Source organism: Entelurus aequoreus, linkage group LG17 (assembly GCF_033978785.1).
Source record: "Entelurus aequoreus isolate RoL-2023_Sb linkage group LG17, RoL_Eaeq_v1.1, whole genome shotgun sequence".
In the NCBI taxonomy this organism is placed as follows: domain Eukaryota; kingdom Metazoa; phylum Chordata; class Actinopteri; order Syngnathiformes; family Syngnathidae; genus Entelurus; species Entelurus aequoreus.
In genome coordinates, this window is record NC_084747.1 from 42,750,912 (window position 1) to 42,770,926 (window position 20,015).

Here is a 20,015-nt window from a genome sequence, read left to right on the forward strand (position 1 = left end):
AATGAGGCATAATGATGCAATATGTACATATAGCTAGCCTAAATAGCATGTTAGCATCGATTAGCTTGCAGTCATGCAGTGACCAAATATGTCTGATTAGCACTCCACACAAGTCAATAACATCAACAAAACTCACCTTTGTGCATTCACGCACAACGTTAAAGGATTGGTGGACAACATGAGACAGAAAAAGAAGTGGCATAAAACACGTCCTAGAAAGTCGGAGAAAGTTACACATGTAAACAAACTAAGGTGAGTTCAAGGACCGCCAAAATTAGTAGGACAAAACGGCGCTCGCCAAATACTCGAATCAGTGAAGCATATTTAATATAAACAGTGTGCTTTATAACAATTAGGGAGGTTTGTGTCATGTCTGTCCTCCTACAGAAACCATACTAAAACAAAAAATGTTTTTTTTCCCCCATCATCTTTTTCCATTTTTCATACATTTTTGAAAAAGCTCCAGAGAGCCACTAGGGCGGCGCTAAAGAGCCGCATGCGGCTCTAGAGCCGCGGGTTGCCGACCCCTGCTCTAGGTGAATGGTGCAAGACGATGTGTAGAATTGCCTTACTCAGTGGCCTAGTGGTTAGAGTGTCCGCCCTGAGATCGGTAGGTTGTGAGTTCAAAACCCGGCCGAGTCATACCAAAGACTATAAAAATGGGACCCATTACCTCTCTGCTTGGCACTCAGCATCAAGGGTTGGAATTGGGGGTTAAATCACTAAAAATTATTCCCGGGCGCAGCCACCGCTGCTGCTCACTGCTCCCTCAAGGGTGATGGGTCAAATGCAGAGAATAATTTCGCCACACCTAGTGTGTGTGTGACAGTCATTGGTACTTTAACTTTAATTAACAATGTAAATATTACCAGGGGTTGTTGTAAGTGCGTGTTTATTTCTTCTCAAATTTGGTGGGTGCGGCTAAATTACCGGTGCGCTCTATAGTCTGGAAAGTACGAGAATTATTGTTCAGTTTATACCCTGAATTTATTTATTAGTATTAGGACTGTAAAAGGAGTTAACTCATGTAATTAATCACAAAAAATATTGCTTTAATCATGTATATACGCATATTAATCACACAATTTATTTCGATCGTACATGCTCCTTTACCTCAATTGTGGATGGTTACCTGAAAGGTGGCCTGGGTTGAAAAACGTCCCTTCAAAAATTGACCCTGACTGGACTTTCGATAAAACCGTGACCAAGTTTTGAGCAAATAAATGATGTGATTTCAATTCTGAGAAATGTTCCTATACGACATTTGGACAGTAAAATTGTTTTTGTCTCCAAATATTGGGGTCTTTATGTTAATATAAATTATGTAAGCGAGTAATAACCTGTGATTAATCAAAATTAATCTAAATCAAGGTGTGATTAATCTGATTTAAATAAAATAAACATTTGACAGCGCCATTTAGTATACAATGTTTATGTTTTTATTTAATAATTTATCTTTATTGTCTTTATTTAATTATTTTCTATTTAATGACTGTATTTATCTATTACAAAGTACATAGAAACAGTGTAGAATTAATGGTAATTGTCTGTATTTAGCTATTAAAAAGTACATAGAAACGGTGTAGAATGAATGGTAATGGCCTTTGTTTATATTTCACTATACTATAAGCGCTTTACATAATACATCACATTCACCCATTCACACATTGATGGATGAATTAAATAAACTCAGCTTTTTTTTGACTGTTTTTCAAACCCGTTGAATCATGCAAGTGTAACATTCTCCAATATAACTTGCCAAGCATTTTTAAAACAAACAAAACAAATATTTTCAGATAAAATTTACCTTAAGGTCCAAACTTTCGGCAAAACGTCAACAAAATTATTTAAACTGTGCATTTTTTTATTTTTTCTTGATGTAAAACATTTAAAAAATGTTTTAATGTAAAACATTAAATGTACACATTTTGACCCTGAAACAGACTTTGTTTTCATTATTTCCTTGTTTAAATAAAATTTTAAAAAAATACAATAATAAACCAAAAATAAATAAAACCTGAATCCTGAAATTCGGAGGTATTGGGAAAAAGGGAACTGTCTTTAGAATTGTTTTCAAATACTTTGAGCCCTTATGAATGGAGGTCTAACGTAAGATGTACAATGTGTAATCGCTACATATTATTTATGAAAGGCTTCACAAAAAAGCTGAACGTTTACACTTGAATAACAATTTCTTTATTTACTGTCAAGTGCAAAACGCTTCACAAGCTGCATGATTTACAACTCAATTCTTTTGATCGTGTGTCATTGCATGGAGCTATAGAAGAAAGGAGCCACACGTTACAGTGCGTGTAAGTCAACAAACTGTGCAACATTGCGCACATTCTTTCTCCTTTACGTCAAAGGTTAAATAAAGCGTCAGGGTGTTTGCTGCAGGATTTACAGTCAAAACACAATTTGCCAAGATGCTGCTTCCTGTTGTCTATAAATAAATAAATGTGTCTCCATGAAGTGGCCGACAATGCGTTAAGCACAATTACGTCCTCATGACATAATCACCATCATCATACGTCTGAGGCCTTTGTTATTTTGGACAAGACGAGGCAGCTGCAAGTCTGCTATTCATCCATCCATTTATCCTCCATGCTGCAGTAAAAAAATAAATTTTCACACACTCCCTACACCGAACGTAAGTCTCAGTACACACACAATTTTTCTACGTGAATAAATCTGTGCCAGGGGTCAAATTGTCCCCATCATAAAACTGTACAGGTCAAATTTTAAGCCACTGTACTGCATAATGCAGTTCAATTAAAGCAAAGTACATCCAGAGAGTATTCACATAGCTACACTTTTTCCACATTATACTATGTTACAGCCTTATTCCAAAATGGAATTAAAAAAAATGTTGTCCTCAAAATTCTACACACAATACCCCACAATGACAATGTCAAAACATATATTTTTTAAATGTTGCACATTTATTAAAAATAAAAAAGTAAGAAATCACATACAGTATATATATTATACTACCTCAGTAGAAGCATTTAAGTCCCATCTTAAAACTCATTTGTATACTCTAGCCTTTAAATAGACCCCCCCCCCCCCCCCTTTTAGACCAGTTGATCTGCCGTCTCTTTTCTGCTCTGCCCCCCTCTCCTGCGTGGAGAGGTTATTAGTTGACCACAGATGACGCGCTAGCTGACTTGTCTCCACTCAAGATGATCTCCTGCTGGCCCCACTATGGACTGGACTCTCACACTATTAACTAGATCCACTCGACATTCGTTGCACCGGTCGCCCAGGGGGGAGGGGGTACCGGCATCTGTGGTCCCCTCCGAGGTTTCTCATTGTCATCCCATTGGGTTGAGTTTTTTCTTGCCCTGATGTGGGATCTGAGCCGAGGATGTCGTTGTGGCTTGTGCAGCCCTTTGAGACACTTGTGATTAAGGGCTGTATAAATAAAGTTTGATTGATTAATTGATTGATTAGTATTCACAGGCTGCCACCACCATGCTTCACTGTAGGGATGGTATTGGCCTGGTGATGAGCGGTGCCTAGTGTCCTCCAAACATGATGCCTGGCATTCATGCCGAGCTTGCTGCATTGTATTCAAAATTACTTGAGGCTGTAACTGCTGCCAAAGGTGCATCAACAAAGTTTTGAGCAAAGGCTGTGAATACTTATGTACATGTAATTTTTTTTGTTTTTAATAAAATAACTTTTTTTTTTTTTAATAAAAAAAATCACATCGCCTTCATGGGGTATTGTGTGTAGAATTTTGAGGACAAAAATGAATTTATTCCATTTTGGAATAAGGCTGTTTGTCGGGTTCAAACACTGATGACATCTATTAAACAGACGAGAAGCAAGGAATCATGCAGAGACAGAGTTCAATTTGGCTCAATGAGGAGACGTGTTTTGGGCTGTATTCTATAATATATACATGATTAATCTAACGCTGTTACACAACAAAATGCGGAAAAAGTGAAGAGCTGTGAAAAATTTCCGGATGCACTCTATTCGCATCTGCTTTGTCAAATGAATATGTTTACTATGTAATTATCTGCGCACATTTCCCGTGTCGTGAAAAAAGGTCAATTCTGATTCTATGGTTATCGTCATGTTTCCTCTTTTCCATCAGAGATACCGCTTTTCTGGTTTCCATCATATAAAATTGAAGTTTGAAATAAAAAAGTGTTGAACAAAAAGTAAAGACATGAAGTAGTAAAATAGTACATTTAGAAAATTAAACAACTACAGACCGGTTTCTAAATTGTGCATTTTAGCTAAACTGATTGAGAGGCTCATCAGCAAAAACAATGTATTTTTTATTTATTTAAATGAAATATATTTAATCCGCATTCCAATCGGTTGTTAAAAAAACATTGCAGCACTGTTACAGCTGCGCTGAAAGTCCTAAATCAGGGGTGTCAAACTCATTTTAGATGGAGAAAAATCTACTCCCAAGTGGTAAAATCACGGCACGATAACTTAAAAATAAAGACAACTTCAGATTGTTCTCTTTCTTTACAAAAATACAACAAGCACATTCTAAATATGTACAAATCATAATGTTGTTGGGGTTTTTTTTTTACACTTACATGTTGCGGTTAATAGTATTCTACCTTTATTTGTTGTTATTTATACTTTCTGAATAAACTATGTGATACTCATTGGTGTTCATTTTCAATCTATCAAGATAAAAAAATATCAAAATCAAATTACAGGATGTTATTTATGTAGTTTGCTCATTTTCCTCGACCGATGTACTAAAGTCATGTGGTTTATTTATTTTTTTACATATGTAGCATCATCTACATACCTGTAGATACAAATAATTGCTATTGCGACATCTAGTGGACACATTTAGAACAGCAGTTTCTTTCGTTCAAAAATTTCGGCTCATTTTTATACTTAGCAAACTCATCCCGCGGGCCGGATAAAACCTGTTCGCGGGCGCCCACGTTTGACACCCCTGGCCTAAATGATTTATTGATTTTTATTATAGTGTCGCTCTTTTTATTGAAGCATGATTCATTGACCCAAGCTTCACTTTGGCTCATCTAATCATGCAGCTGCCTAGTGTACCGATTACATTTCAAGGGGGTGCCCCAAGGCTTCGCGCTGGGTCCCATTTTATTTTCAAACCACATAAAAAATGTCTGCAACAATTCTTATGCAGATGACGCCATTATTTATAGCTATTTAAATTTGCTTGTTTTTACGATTTTTTTTTATGTCATCCAGTCCAGTTTACTGGATCTTAAATTGCTTTTAAACACAGATAAAAAGCCAACTCATGTGTTTCTCTTTAATTCGAGGGTGTTAACGCAGAACATTCCAGATATTATTGCAACTAATAGCGGGTTTTAAATACAAATACTAGAATTGTAGTCATGATCAAAAGATTTAATTCAAAGCTCATATTACCAGATGGTTATTAAACTTAGGGTGGAGCTTGGGTTCTTTGTCAGGAACAAAACTTGCTTCTCTCTCAGGGTGAGCAAGAAATTGGTGATGGCAACGTTCTTGCCCATCGTTGATTCCAGAGAGGTTCTTAATATGATTGCTTTATCCAAATGTCTTTAGACCTTGGACACTAGAGATGTGACGTTCGCAAATGAATCGAATCCTTTAAACGGTTCTTTTAACCGATTCGCAGTCGCAGGCCATTCCTTAAGAAAAATGTTTTATGTAATTGTGTTTTTTGCGCGCATTAGTGCAACCCGACTGACAACTCGACTAGAAAATGAGTCAGAGTCATAGAAAACAAAGCAACTTTTGGATTAACTTATCCCGGTTCATTGTTCTGATGAGTATATGTGAAGTAGTCCAAGCGTACACACACCAGGGGGCCTCATGTAATAAGAGTTGCCTAGATTTCCTACTAAAAATAAGTAAAAATTATCTGTACCGCAAGAAGCTCTCCTGTGTTATGATAATAGATTGAGTAATAAAACAAGAGTCAAAACAGCGCCGTGCTTCAGGGGGGTGGGGGGGGGGGGGGTGGAAGGGACTACTCGCCTATAGCCAGTTGCAGCAACGACATCTTTTTAAACACCTGTCTTTTTTGGCAATGTACCGTATTTTCCGGACCATAGGGCGCACCGAATTATAAATGATAAATGATAAATGGGTCATACTTGTATAGCGCTTTTCTACCTTCAAGGTACTCAAAGCGCTTTGACAGTATTTCCACATTCACCCATTCACACACTGATGGCGGGAGCTGCCATGCAAGGCGCTAACCAGCAGCCATCAGGAGCAAGGGTGAAGTGTCTTGCCCAAGGACACAACGGAAATGACTAGGATGGTAGAAGGTGGGGATTGAACCCCAGTAACCAGCAACACTCCGATTGCTGGCACGGCCACTCTACCAACTTCGCCACGCCGTCCCCGAATTATAAGGCGCACTGCCGATGAGCGGGTCTTGTCAGATCTATTTTCATACAAAAGGCGCACCGGATTATAGGGCGCATTAAGGGGGTCGTATTATTCAATTTTTTTTCTAAATGTAAAACACTTCCTTGTGGTCTACATCAGTGGTCCCCAACCACCGGGCCGCGGCCCGATACCGGTCCGTGGATCGATTGGTACCGGGCCGCACAAGAAATTAAAAAAAAAAAAAAAAAAAGTTGTATTAAATTAACATAAAAAACACAAGATACACTTACAATTAGTGCACCAACCCAAAAAACCTCCCTCCCCCATTTACACTCAATCACACTCATTCGCACAAAAGGGTTGTTTCTTTCTGTTATTAATATTTCTGGTTCCTAAATTATATGCTTCTGGTGCACTCCCTTGCTGCACTGTAGCTTTTGCTTAGTCAGTGGTCATACTTCTACCTGCATGTCCTCTGCTGTCCTCTATATCTTGGGGTTACAGCGTCTCTTGCGACCTTGATTTATAAGCTGGTTATTAACTGGTTCTTGAACAGAGTTCATGAATAGAAAAGTTTGTATATTGAAGCCAACTCCTCCAAATAAGTGCATATTTTATGAACTCAACATGAAGCGCTATACAGTACTCTGTATCAAACAAACATACCAAGGATGTGGCGGATCCACCATTTCTTCATTAACAAGTCAATACAACAACAACAAGCTGAATTGTCCTGTATGTGCTACTCTGCCAACACACACACACAAACAGAATTCTCTTTGGGGCCCTCACAAACAATCAGAAATCACAAAAATACTTAGCTTTAAAAACCATATTTTTTTACAATATTAAATGTGTGTGCTCTTGAGAGCGCCGCCGCTGAACGAGAGGTTGTGTATTCTTCTCAGCCGCGATATAAGTCTGCTTCGGCATCTTTCCTAGTTTCCAATTCCTAGTTTGTGAACCCGTTCTCAAACAACGGCAATAAAACTATTCTGATTCTGATTTTCCCAGAAAAATATGATCTAATCCCAATTAAAAACTTGCTGCGGTACGAAGCCTGCTTCGTCAATCTCTTAATTACGAGCAAGCACAAAATACACAAAATAAATGAGTGAAGCGGTCCTACACAGAGACTCGGTTCGCACACGGAGCATATTTGGCTCGATCCAATAGTTCGTAAATCAAAAAGTTTGCAAAAAAAAAAAGAAAAGAAGAAGGGTTCGTAAATTGAGGTTTCATTGCATGTCCAAATAAGTACGTCCACCTTGCTGTGACGTCACAACATAGCTGCACTGCAAAACCTAAAACCTTGCAAACAGACGCATTCAAAACTGCATACAAGCCTGTGCCAAAAAGCATGAACCTTATAATTTGATGCTTTGGCAATGTTTGAATTGGAACTAAACTGTTGCCTCTCATTCACAATCCTTATATAAGACAAGAACACATGTTTTTAAATTGTTTTTAATGCATTCTAAATAGTAAAAAAAACGTGATCAAAAACTCTGCTCAATGGAGCCTATGGTAGTCGCTCTATTCTGCCTATAAAGCCTTTAAAAACATCCAAACACCTCCATTAAGATTTAATATACATGATGTAAGTATATATCTAATGTAGTAACGAGCATATTCATAATAACATTTAATATTTACGTATTTTGATCATTTGAAGTACCAGTAGTAGTGGAAAAACAAGTTGCCTCTGTATTGAAGCTATTATCATATATGTCTGATGTATAAACAACAAAAGACTTCCAAAGTTTGTCGATAAATAGATGTGATCAAAATAGTTTCAATCTCACAGATTCCCGAGCCATTTTGATAGATAATGAGGAAGCCAGTCACGTGATCGGGTGACGTCGCGCTAGGAAACAAAGATACCTTCCCCATCAACAACAATGCTAATCAAGCAGACTTTGTGAGAGCCAGCAACTATTACTTTTGGAAACATTTACGATCCGGGACCTTATATTTTTGAGCCTGAACACAAAGAGGATGAGCAATAAGTTTTAGAAGCCGGGTGATGGATGCAGTTTCCTTGTGACACTGGCATCCGCAGCATTGCTAGGTGCTAAACATACAAACTAACAATAACAAACCAGAATAAAATAAACACTTACTGTAATATTTCCACTCTCGCTGGGATGCCGACCGACGTACGCTCACATAATTCCGTTTAGATGAAGATTCAATCGCAGTCCTCACAAAGGGTTTTAAAAAATTTCCTGCAGGAAGGGTCTTGTGGGGTCTATTTCGCCATCTCGGGGGATGTGAGAGTCAACCAGCCTGTCAGACCATGGTCACATTTGTCTACTACCAGGTGAAAGCTGCATGAATTATAATCTAGAATGTACTTTTAGCAAGTTGGAGACAAAGCAGAAGCAGCTGTCTGCTCAATGTGTCAACAATAACAGCGTAAGCTAGCATTAGCTCACTGCTATCAATGCGGCACTAAATAATCAGTCTGCATTGTTGCTTATACTAACAATATCACTCATATTTGGTTAATTTTAAGGTCACAACAAGTAAATGAAATATTGTTGGCAGTTTCTGGATGTTTTTAGAGAGAGTATGATCGCAAGAGGACTCGATCTGTTGACTCAATTGTTGGCTATTTCTTTACGATTTTGAATGCATAAGTGTGATGTGAAGTGAAATATATGTATATAGTGCTTTTCTCCAGTGACTTAAAACGCTTTACATAGTGAAACCCATTATCTACCGTATTTTTCGGAGTATAAGTCGCTTCGGAGTATAAGTTGCACCGGCCGAAAATGCATAATAAAGAAGGAAAAAAATATATATAAGTCGCATTTTTTTGGGAAATTTATTTGATAAAACCCAACACCAAGAATAGACATTTGAAAGGCAACTTAAAATAAATAAAGAATAGTGACCAACAGGCTGAATAAGTGTACGTTATATGACGCACAAATAACAAACTGAGAACGTGCCTGGTATGTTAACGTAACATATTATGGTAAGAGTCATTCAAATAACTATAACATATAGAACATGCTATACGTTTACCAAACATTTTGTCACTCCTAATCGCTAAATCCCATGAAATCTTATACGTCTAGTCTCTTACGTGAATGAGCTAAATAATATTATTTGATATTTTACGGTAATGTGTTAATAAGTTCACACATAAGTCGCTCCTGAGTATAAGTCGCACCCCCGGCCAAACTATGAAAAAAACTGCGACTTATAGTCCGAAAAATACGGTAAGTTATATTTAAACCTGTGTGGGTGGCACTGGGAGCAGGTGGGTGAAGTGTCTTGCCCAAGGACCCAACAGCTGTGACTAGGATGGCAGAAGCGGGGATCGAACCTTCAAGTTGCTGGCATGGCCGCTCTACCAACCGAGCTACGAAACCCCAAAAAGCCAAGCATATGTGTTCTTGTCTTACATAAGGATTGTGAATGATAAACAGCACATCTCTTTCCAATGTTTGCGTATTTCCAGTATGACTGATCTGATGACATTGTCAGAGACCATCTCCGAAAATAGCCAAAGGTCTTCAGAGCGCAATATTCAAAATGGCTGACTGAATTTGTGACATTTTGTGATGTTTATACGGTGTTTTCTCATACTTTGCGGATTGTAAATACAATTGGATATGGCTTAATGGATACAATAATGTTACGGCGCACACGCAGTCTGCTTCTCCCTCCTCGGCGGGAGCACCTAGAAGCTCCGCTGTGAGCTCCGCAAGACACGCCCCCACGCTTGCCGCGCAGATCGTGACCTCGCGCCGCCGCAGCCGGAGGTGATCAGCAATCAACGCACCTGGACCTGATGAGAGGGAGCTGAATAAAGGACCAGTGGATCCAAGGATCCTGGCAGGAACTTAGTTCTCGATGGTGGACCGTAATCCTACTCTAGCTTGATGCTCTCTCTGTTTTCTATTTGCGTTTTCCCTCCGCGTCTGACGTCCTTGTTTGTCCTCCCTCAGTGCCCTCCCGAGTTTTGTCCTTGGTGATTCTTCCGTTGTTTTCCCCTGTGGACTACGGACTGCCTCGTTCCTTCGCTCTCATCAACACTTGGTAACACACACTCAGATAACCTTACACATAGCCACACACACACACACACACTCCTGGGTTTTGTCACACTCCATTTCCTTAGTTTAGTTATTGTTAGTACTGTTTAGTATTATTATATATATCTATATATTGACTATATACTGTACATAATAAATTATTGTACATTACTTCCCCCTGGTGTCTTTGCCGTCATCTCCCCTCTGTAATCACAACAAATAAGACACAACTAAGCAAATAAAGTCAACTTGTTTTTCCACTCCATTGGTACTTTAAGTTAAGGAATACGAGGCACATTTATGTCAAAAACGCATCACCACATTCACTTTTTCTACATGACTGAATAAAACTTACTGCACACTTCAACAAAAACAATAAAAATATCACTTACTGTGCAAGGTCTGCTGTCATAAGGATGCTGACTCATGCAATCTTGTTATATTCCAGTTTGGATGAAAAATTACTCATAACGAAGTGTCTTTTTGTGTGATTTTGTGCCTTTCCCCGGTCTATATTGGCTGTCAGTGTGCTAACTTTCAAGGTGAGAGGCATGATTTATGATCTACGATAAACATCCACGAGTAGGAACGTGTGAAAGCAGCTGCCCACTCGATATTGTCAATATAGGCCCACAAGCTTGTGATCACGGCACCGCTATAAATAGCATGTACTCGGTTAATATTAAAGTCACAAAATGTAAATGGAGTATTGTTGGAGCAGTTGGGATGTTTTTTTTATTGGATTTAATGGGCGGAATAAAGGACCTCCCATTGTTTCCGTTGTAAGCGGACTTTTATTTACGGGTTAGAATGCATTAAAAAAATACATCCATCTTCGTGTCTTTCATGATTTTGAATGATAAGCAAAATTCCAAAACAGGTGTAGTTCCCCTTCAACACGAGTATCCGACATTGTAATAATAATTTTAAGTCAAAAAGACAAAAATCATCATAACATGCTATTTACGCTAGCATCTGCTAAGTAAAATTAATATGTGTATTCATATGCTATTTATGTTATGTATTGTTCGTATTGTATTGAGCAGCCAGATCATTTCCTATATTGAAATACCAGATATTTATGGTTCTATGGTTATCGTCATTCTTTTCTTCTTCGACATCACAGAGGCCATAGTGGTTTGCATCACATAAAACCAACAATGTTTTATATTTCAAATAACATTTTAACATATTTTCCTGTCATACTGGTATAATGATCAAGCTGTATAAACACTCAAGTAAAACTACTCTCCCAATCAATTGCATGTTATTTACGTTAGCATCTGAGAATTAATGTAATATTATTTCTCATACTATCCATTTTGGTTCTATGGTTATCATCACACAGTTCCTCGTTTCCATCTTTGGTTGGGCCCTCAGGACAACAAAAACCTAGAGAAAGCACGATCATTTAGAAGAGGTCTCACAAGATTTGCTGACTTGTCACAAATGGTGATAATGGTTTTGTTTGAATTTTGAGGCATATTTTTCCAAAAATGTATGCTTTTGGCGTCTTCCACGATTTAATAAAGTAGCATCCACTGTTTTTTTCTCCAGAAGCACACCTCAGTAACAGGTAGTTCTATTTCATTCTTCACACACATACACACGAGTATCGACATCTCCATTATATCTCTTTAAAATTGATCTAAAAACCAGACACAGCGGCCTTAATGCACATAAATTGCATCAATCACAGCTCTATTTTCACAAACCTGCACATCCATAAAAATAATTTTGGCAGCTGGGAAACATTTTGATAAACAGGTTGGTACTTTGACCAGATTATTTGCGGTTACCTAGGTAACGAGAACAAAAGCACTTCAATGATAGGGACATTATCTTGTCAGGACCGGCGCGATGGTGAAAATAAATTGTGAACTTTGAACGGAAAAATGGCTTGTTTATGTAGCATAAGCACATAATCACAGCACTGTGTTTCCAGAACCTCTCATTTGGATTAACTCAAATGATTTATGCTGCAAAAAAAACAGGGTCATAAAGTTTTCAATTATTTCAGGGATCAAAACGTCCACACAAACATCCAGTAAATGAATGTAAATATCACTAAATAATTTTTTTTTAAAAAGGTCATGGAAAATATAAACTCGGTCTTGGAAAAAATATGTCGGTAACAAAACAATTAATTTAATAATTTCAAAATAGTTTTTTTTCAAGATTATGTTACACAAATTTAAATATTTAAATGCCACTACATTCCTTTCAATTTGGTACAAAATGTGTTTTTACTTTATTTATTGCCTAGTTGTATTGTTTTTAAGTAAATTACTTTGGCAATTAAAATCTGTCTGTGCCTACTTGATCATCAATAAAACAGCCCGCTAAGAAATATTACCGTGATGTTCTGCGGGCCAATAAAAACTAACCTGGGAACCACTTACAGTACGTTAGGAAATGGACAATAAACTCACCAAAATCCATAACTTGTAGCTCTGAGCTGCACTTTTTTTTTGGAATTTTGCTTATTGCTCACAATCATTATGAGACAAGAAGATAGATGTATTTATTTTTTAATGCACAACTTGTAAATAAACGTAAATAAGGTCCTCTACTGCGCCCATAAACCCCTCTAAGTAACCATCCAAAAACCACCAACTATACTACATTAATATATTGTTACCTGAACATTAACCAAGTATTAGTGATATTGTTATTATAAGCGCTAATGCAGACAAACTATAGCGGCGCCGTGATCACAGAGCTAATGAGCTTGTGCTGCTTTTGACATTGTCGGCTGGTGAGCTGCTTCCTCGCCTCTGAGCTCGTGAAAGTTTATTCTACATCATAAACAATGCCTCTCAAATTGGTAGTAGAAGGATGAGGACAGAATCCGACAAGTCGGTCAACTTTGGCATCCAACTAAAACCCAGAAATGGCGCGAACGACATGAAAAGACGTGTGGTTCCTCCCCCCTTTTTTCTTCGCGAAGATTATGGGTCATTCTTCATCATAACGGGAAGATATAAACATCCTAACAGTCGGCATCCAAGGAACAGCAGACATTGTACATTAATTGATGTTTTTTATTATGTTTGTTGGCTCTCATGAAGTCTGCAGTGAGTAGTAATCAGTGATGTTGTCAAGGGAAAACGCAAACGTCGTGAAACGTTTTTGAAATTAATGTGCCGCCGCATTCTTAAAATTAGCAAAATACGTAAATATTACATATTATTAATGTGCCTTAACTACATTTCATACACACTATACCGTATTTATCGGACTATAAGTCGCTCAGGAGTATAAGTCGCACCTGCCAAAAATGCATAATAAAGAAGGAAAAAAAACATATATAAGTCGCACTGGAGTATAAGTCGCACTTTTGGGGGAAATTTATTTGATAAAACCCAACACCAAGAATAGACATTTGAAAGGCAATTTAAAATAAATAAAGAATAGTGAACAACAGGCTGAATAAGTGTACGTTATATAATGCATAAATAACCAACTGAGAACGTGCCTGGTATGTTAACGTAACATATTATGGTAAGAGTCATTCAAATAACTATAACATATAGAACATGCTATAAGTTTACCAAACAATCTGTCACTCCTAATCGCTAAATCCCATGAAATCTTATACGTCTAGTCTCTTACGTGAATGAGCTAAATAATATTATTTGATATTTTACGATAATGTGTTAATAATTTCACACATAAGTCGCACCCCCGACTGCGATTTATAGTCTGAAAAATACGGTACTTACAACATGTAAACCTTGATGGAAGTGTTAGGATGGTTTTTTTATAGGCAGAATAGAGCGACTCCCAAAGGCTCCATTGTAAGCGGACTTTTGATCGCATTTATTTACAAGTTACAATGCATAAAAAACAGGAAAACATATGTGTGCTTGTCTTACATAAGGACTGTGAATGATTGGCAAAATTCCAAAAAAAGTGCAGTTCCCATTGACCTATAATTTAACTAGAACTAAGCAATATTTTCTCATTTCCATTAAAAGATAGTTAATAAACAATGGAGTAAAAATGACCCCTCAATACAGGGATTGGTTACCACTGTTGATTATTTGAAGAATGCCACATTGTGCTTTAATAAGTCCACAGTACGATACTTGAAAACTACCTATCATAAACTTGGACCCCAGAGCATCTCAGCAGCCAAGAAATTCCATCCAGAAGACCTGACAGGGATTCAGCAACTGTGTCCTGCACCTGATTCAAAACACAGAAGGACACATTGATCATTTGTAGGATGTTTTAATTATTCACTGCATGAAATATGTACTGTTGATTACCATCCAGGGATTAGCCAGTTCGGGAAGTCCCAGTCTCTTTGCCATATCGACGCACGGGATCCTGGTCCGGCTGACACCAGGTTGCATTTCATCTGTGGCCACACATGAGAGCACCAGCAGGGGCTTGGTTGCGGAGCTCAGCACGGCGCGGATCTGAGCCACCTCGGATACTCCTTCACCTGTTTTTAATACATCGAACGTGACTTATGACAAGTGGGGAAAGAGAGGCTAGTCTCACCTCTTCCTGGCTCAGCATTGGCCACATAGATGACCCCCTCGACGACCTGGCACACCTGCTGCACCTGAGGGGCCGGCCTATAGACTGGCTGACCTGACGTATCGCTTCCTACTAAGGTGAAGAGTTTACTGCTCATGTACTGCTTCTGTACTCTGGCTCGTTCCCTATCTGCCCTGCACACACACACACAAACTCAATAACACAAGCATCAAATTGCTGCACGGAACAAAACTATTCAGGGTACACCTACTTGTTCGTCGAGTAAAGCGTTAGGATGTTGAACTTGTGCTGGTTGTTGAACATGTAACTGATCCCTGAGCCGATTCCTAGGATGGAGAAAATTTTTGAATTACACATATACAGGCAAAGGCAGACATCTACTGGTGAGCCTGACATCCTGCAACGTAAACAACACCTCAACTATGGACTATAACCCCCTTTTCAAGTAAGTAATATATTGCACCCCACAAAAGTGAGTACACCCTTCACACTTCAGGAAGTATTTTATTCTATTTTCTCAGAAATGCTATATCTTTTAGAGGAGTTCATGTTGTCTGTCTTGTGAAAATGAATGGCAGTCCAACACCTTCACCTTCCTAATGTGTGTTTGGGTTGGAAAACTGTCACAGAGAGGGGATCCTGCTCTCCTTCACATTGTCAACAGTACATGGAATTCATGTTTCCCCTGAATGAACCGCAGCTCCCTCAGTGTAAGCAACCCCGGACCATGATGCTTCCACCACCATATCTTGCTATTCACTCTGTACATTGACGCCTATAAAGTTAATCCAAGTTTTATTTATGCATCGTCCCATGAGATGATGTACTTTAAAATCAAAATTAAAAAAATGTTAAACTGGAATGGTTATACTCACTTGTTTGCGAGATACTGTATTCTGCTTATCCCCAAGTCTATATCTAGTTTCTACTTCATCTTTATCACAGCTTTAAGGATGGGTATCGTTCACATCTGAAACGATATGGTACAGATTACCGTCACCTGGGTATTGATACAGATTCTCAACGGTACCAATTTTCGGTTCTTTTGTGTGTGTTAATACTAATGATAATAAAATGTAATTCTTTATTGCAAAATATAAAAATGAGCTGATGATAACTGCTGACCATCTTGTTTAAATATCACTAAATTGCAATTGCAGTTGCAAATCCAAGACGTTAGATGGCAGTCGTGTATCGTTTATGGTGTGTTGGTCAGTTCACGTTTTGCTGTCTGTTGCCCCCTATGAAGTGTTAATACTGTAAGTACTGTACTTACTACACACCAGCGGTTAGATTGGAACGTGCATCTTAGTTGTACTTTTAACAAATTCAGAGGTGTTAAAACATTGCTAATGCTAATCAGTAGCATGTCAATAGCAAAGCCAATGTATATCAGCATCAAGCTCATATCGTGTTTCATTATCACATTTTTCAGTCTCATTCGTAGGTATGACACTAAGTTGCAATTGCAGTTGCAAATCCAAGACGTTAGATGGCAGTCGTGTATCGTTTATGGTGTGTTGGTCAGTTCACGTTTTTGCTGTCTGTTGCGCCCAACAAAGTGTTAATACTGTAAGTACTGTACTAACTACACACCAGCGGTTTAATTGGAATGTGCATTTTAATTGTACTTATCATTAACAAATTTGAAGGTGTTAAAAAAAAAATCGCCAGATGAGATGGTTTGGGCATCTTGTCAGGATGCCACCCGAACGCCTCCCTATGGAGATGTTTCGGGCACGTCCGACCGGTAGGAGGCCACGGGGAAGACCCAGGACACGTTGGGAAGACTATCTCTCCCGGCTGGCCTGGGAACGCCTCGGGATCCCCCGGGGGGAGCTGGACGAAGTGGCTGGGGAGAGGGAAGTCTGGGATTCCCTGCTTAGGTTGCTGCCCCCGCGACCCAACCTCGGACAAGCGGAAGATGGATGGACGGATGAAAAAAAATCGCTAATGCTAAATCAGTAGCATGTCAGTAGCAAATCCAATGTGTATTAGCATTAACCAAGCATTTTTGGGTAAGTGGATTTACCTAATTTACGTTGGAGCATTGTTTGAGTCAATTACTTTGTTGGCATTGAAAATGAATACATAACTTAGTGGTAGTTTGGCTGAGTCTGCTCTCAGTCCTGCTTAAGTGATCGTCCAGTTCCAAAGTAATCGGTGCCCGTTAGGACTGTCGGGATTCAGTCGGTGCCAAAAAAGTAACGTATTTGGTACCTATCCCTTGCAGATATCGCCAAACAACCAACATTTAGGCAACTAATAAGAGAACATTCCCCCACCATTGATCTGTCTGGTCGGGATGCCTGACACAGGTAAAATATCAGGGGTGTGCATGAGCCTTGTGACCAAAGAGACATCAAGTTGCTCCATGCCAGGGCCAAACATGGCGTAGCGTGGTTCAGCCGAAGGCACCAGAGACTGCAGGAAGGACGACAACATTTGATAAGGAGGACGAGAAGGAAGCCACTTCTGTCTGCACGAGGGGCATCCTTTCAGATATCTGTGGGAACATAGATGTCATTGGGCTTTCAAAGAGATTCAATCAAAGAGATTCAGTTTATTTTGAAGTATAAAGTGCACTAACTCTGCCATGATGTCAACATTTGATCTCATGCCCTCTTCTGCACCATCAAAGACAAACGGGGTATCCAGCACCTCCAATTGGGGCATTGATAAGTGATCGATGGAGCTCCAGGAGGGCATGTCCCGGAGGAGAAAGAACCTCCACAGCAGTGGATCTCTAACCAAGGCCCTCCAATAATGGCTGGTTGCTCCCAGGCGGCAGATGTCCACAGGTGACAAGAAGGTCATAATGTGAAACTGAACGTCCACCTTTAGGATGGAATGAGGAAATAATTGTCCTTATTAGGGATGTCCGCTAATGGCTTTTTGCCGACACCCGATATTCTCCAACTCTTAATTACCGATACCGATATCAACCGATACCAATATGTATAGTTGTGGAATTAACACATTATTATGCCTAATTTGGACAACCAGGTATGGTGAAGATAAGGTCCTTTTTTTAAAAATTAATAAAAGAAAATAAGATAAATAAATTAAAAACATTTTCTTGAATAAAAAAGAAAGTAAAATATAAAAACTAGTAAGTAATGAAAATTTGTAAAATTAACTGTTAAAGGTTAGTACTATTAGTGGACCAGCAGCACGCACAATCAAGTGTGCTTACGGACTGTATCCCTTGCAGACTGTATTGATCTATATTGATATATAATGTAGGAACCAGAATATTAATAACAGAAAGAAACAACCCTTTTGTGTGAATGAGTGTGAATGAGTGTAAATGGGGGAGGGAGGTTTTTTGGGGTGGTGTACAAATTGTAAGTGTATCTTGTGTTTTTTAAGTTGATTTAATTTAAAAAAATAAAATTAAAAAAACCAACAAAAAACGATACCGGTAATAAAAACCTGATACCGATAAATTCCCATATTACATTTTAAAGCATTTATCGGACGATATCATCGGACATCTCTAGTCCTTACAGTAAAGTGGAAAAATTACCCCCAAAGGGATGTAACGATTACCGTTATGACAAACCACAGTAAATTTCCCAATGATTGGTAATACCTTTTCAAATTGTAATTTTTGTAAAAGCTTGATTACTGCACTTACAAAAAACTTGAAAAAACGTACCGTTAACCCAGGGGTCGAGAACCGTTTTGGGTGAGAGCCATGAAAGCCAAATATTTTAAAAATTTATTTCTGTGAGAGCCATATAATATTTTTTAACACTGAATACAATTAATGCGTGCATTTTTAAGTAAGACCAACATTTTTAGAGTATAATAAGTCTCTTACTCTTTTTAATGACATTGTTATCCTGAAGCTAACCAATAATATATAAAATACTTACCATTAACGCAACTTCTTACGCCTTACCATCCAAAAAAAAAACATTGCTGCCGTTGTGTCCTTGGGCAGGACACTTCACCCTTTGGCCCCGGTGCCACTCACACCGGTGAATTGAATGATGAATGATAGGTGGTGGTCGGAGGGGCCGTTGGCGCAAATTGCAGCCACGCTTCCGTCAGTCTACCCCAGGGCAGCTGTGGCTATGAAAGTAGCTTACCACCACCAGGTGTGAATGAATGATGGGTTCTACATGTAAAGCGACTTTGAGTACTTAGAAAAGCGCTATATAAATCCCAGGTATTATTGTTCTTGAACAGGTGCGGTGGGAAACGGATGGATGGATTAAAATTCAGGAGAATGTTTGCTATTTTGAAAGTTATTTTTAACACTGTGATTCCCAGCGGAAATATTCATTACTTATCGTGTTAAGCAATGTCAGCTAAGATTTATCTTGAGAGCCAGATGCAGTCATCAAAAGAGCCACATCTGGTTTGAGAGCCATAGGTTCCCTACCCCCGCGTTAACCATTTCTCTCCCTTAATTTTTTTTATAGTACACAACATTCATAAAATGAAATACATTAGCTTAAAAAAATAAAATGGTTTCACACATTTAAAAAAGAGACAATTTGTAATGGGGTGCCCTCAAAATAAAACGTTGCTTAGGGCTGGAACTCAGCAAGGGGCGGCCATGTACGAACTAAGGTCCATCCATTCTTTTACCGCTTGTCCCTTTCGGGGTCGCGACAGTAAGTAAGAAATGTTTGACAATATTGACATGTCGAATTTCTATTAAATTAACATTTTAAAAATGAAAACATTGTCGTATTGTGACTATTGCTCATTTGCTGTTAACTCACAGGTAAACAGTTCAGAAAGCCCGGTCCTTCTTCTCCGCTGTCCAAAACATCCTCTTTCACACCGGAAGGTAAATAAAGGTCACGAAAGCGTCTGAGGCTTCGAATAACGACGGACTCGCTAAGAAAATGAGTCTTTCCTGCCATGACTTGTTGCCGAAGTTTGCAAGTCCGCCGTGAAACCAAATCACGCTGTATGACAACAAATGTGACGTGCCGCTTGTTGCTACACTTCCGCATTGACAGCAGTGGAGCATGATGGGTAATGTAGTGCGAAACGACCTACTATATTCGGTATTCAAAACAAGACTCGTTAAAACAACACGGGCTTTATTGTCACCAAGGACATAAAAAACAGAAATTTTCATCC

The 20,015-nt window shown here is 38.7% G+C and overlaps 1 protein-coding gene across 1 annotated transcript; it reads right to left on the minus strand.

The window, feature by feature from the left end:
- Window positions 1-2,564: 2,564 nt before the first annotated feature.
- On the minus strand, window positions 2,565-19,922 carry fbxo4 (F-box protein 4). The gene is made up of 8 exons (XM_062025718.1): window positions 19,649-19,922; window positions 17,500-17,747; window positions 17,195-17,415; window positions 15,160-15,235; window positions 14,910-15,082; window positions 14,672-14,850; window positions 14,500-14,588; window positions 2,565-2,607 (listed from the first exon to the last, which is right to left on the minus strand). Exons 1-8 carry the CDS (start codon window positions 19,883-19,885, stop codon window positions 2,580-2,582), a joined length of 1,251 nt encoding a protein of 416 aa, XP_061881702.1. The 5' UTR covers window positions 19,886-19,922; the 3' UTR covers window positions 2,565-2,579.
- Window positions 19,923-20,015: the final 93 nt, after the last annotated feature.

Coding starts and splice junctions, on each gene's coding strand:
- fbxo4 (XM_062025718.1), bottom strand. CDS start 19,885: ATGCGGAAGTGTAGCAACAAGCGGCACGTCACATTTGTTGTCATACAG. Junction 17,748..19,648: donor GCTTTCTGAACTGTTTACCT/GTGAGTTAACAG, acceptor TCCATCCTAAAG/GTGGACGTTCAGTTTCACAT. Junction 2,608..14,499: donor GGGGTCCAAGTTTATGATAG/GTAGTTTTCAAG, acceptor TTTTTACTGCAG/CATGGAGGATAAATGGATGG.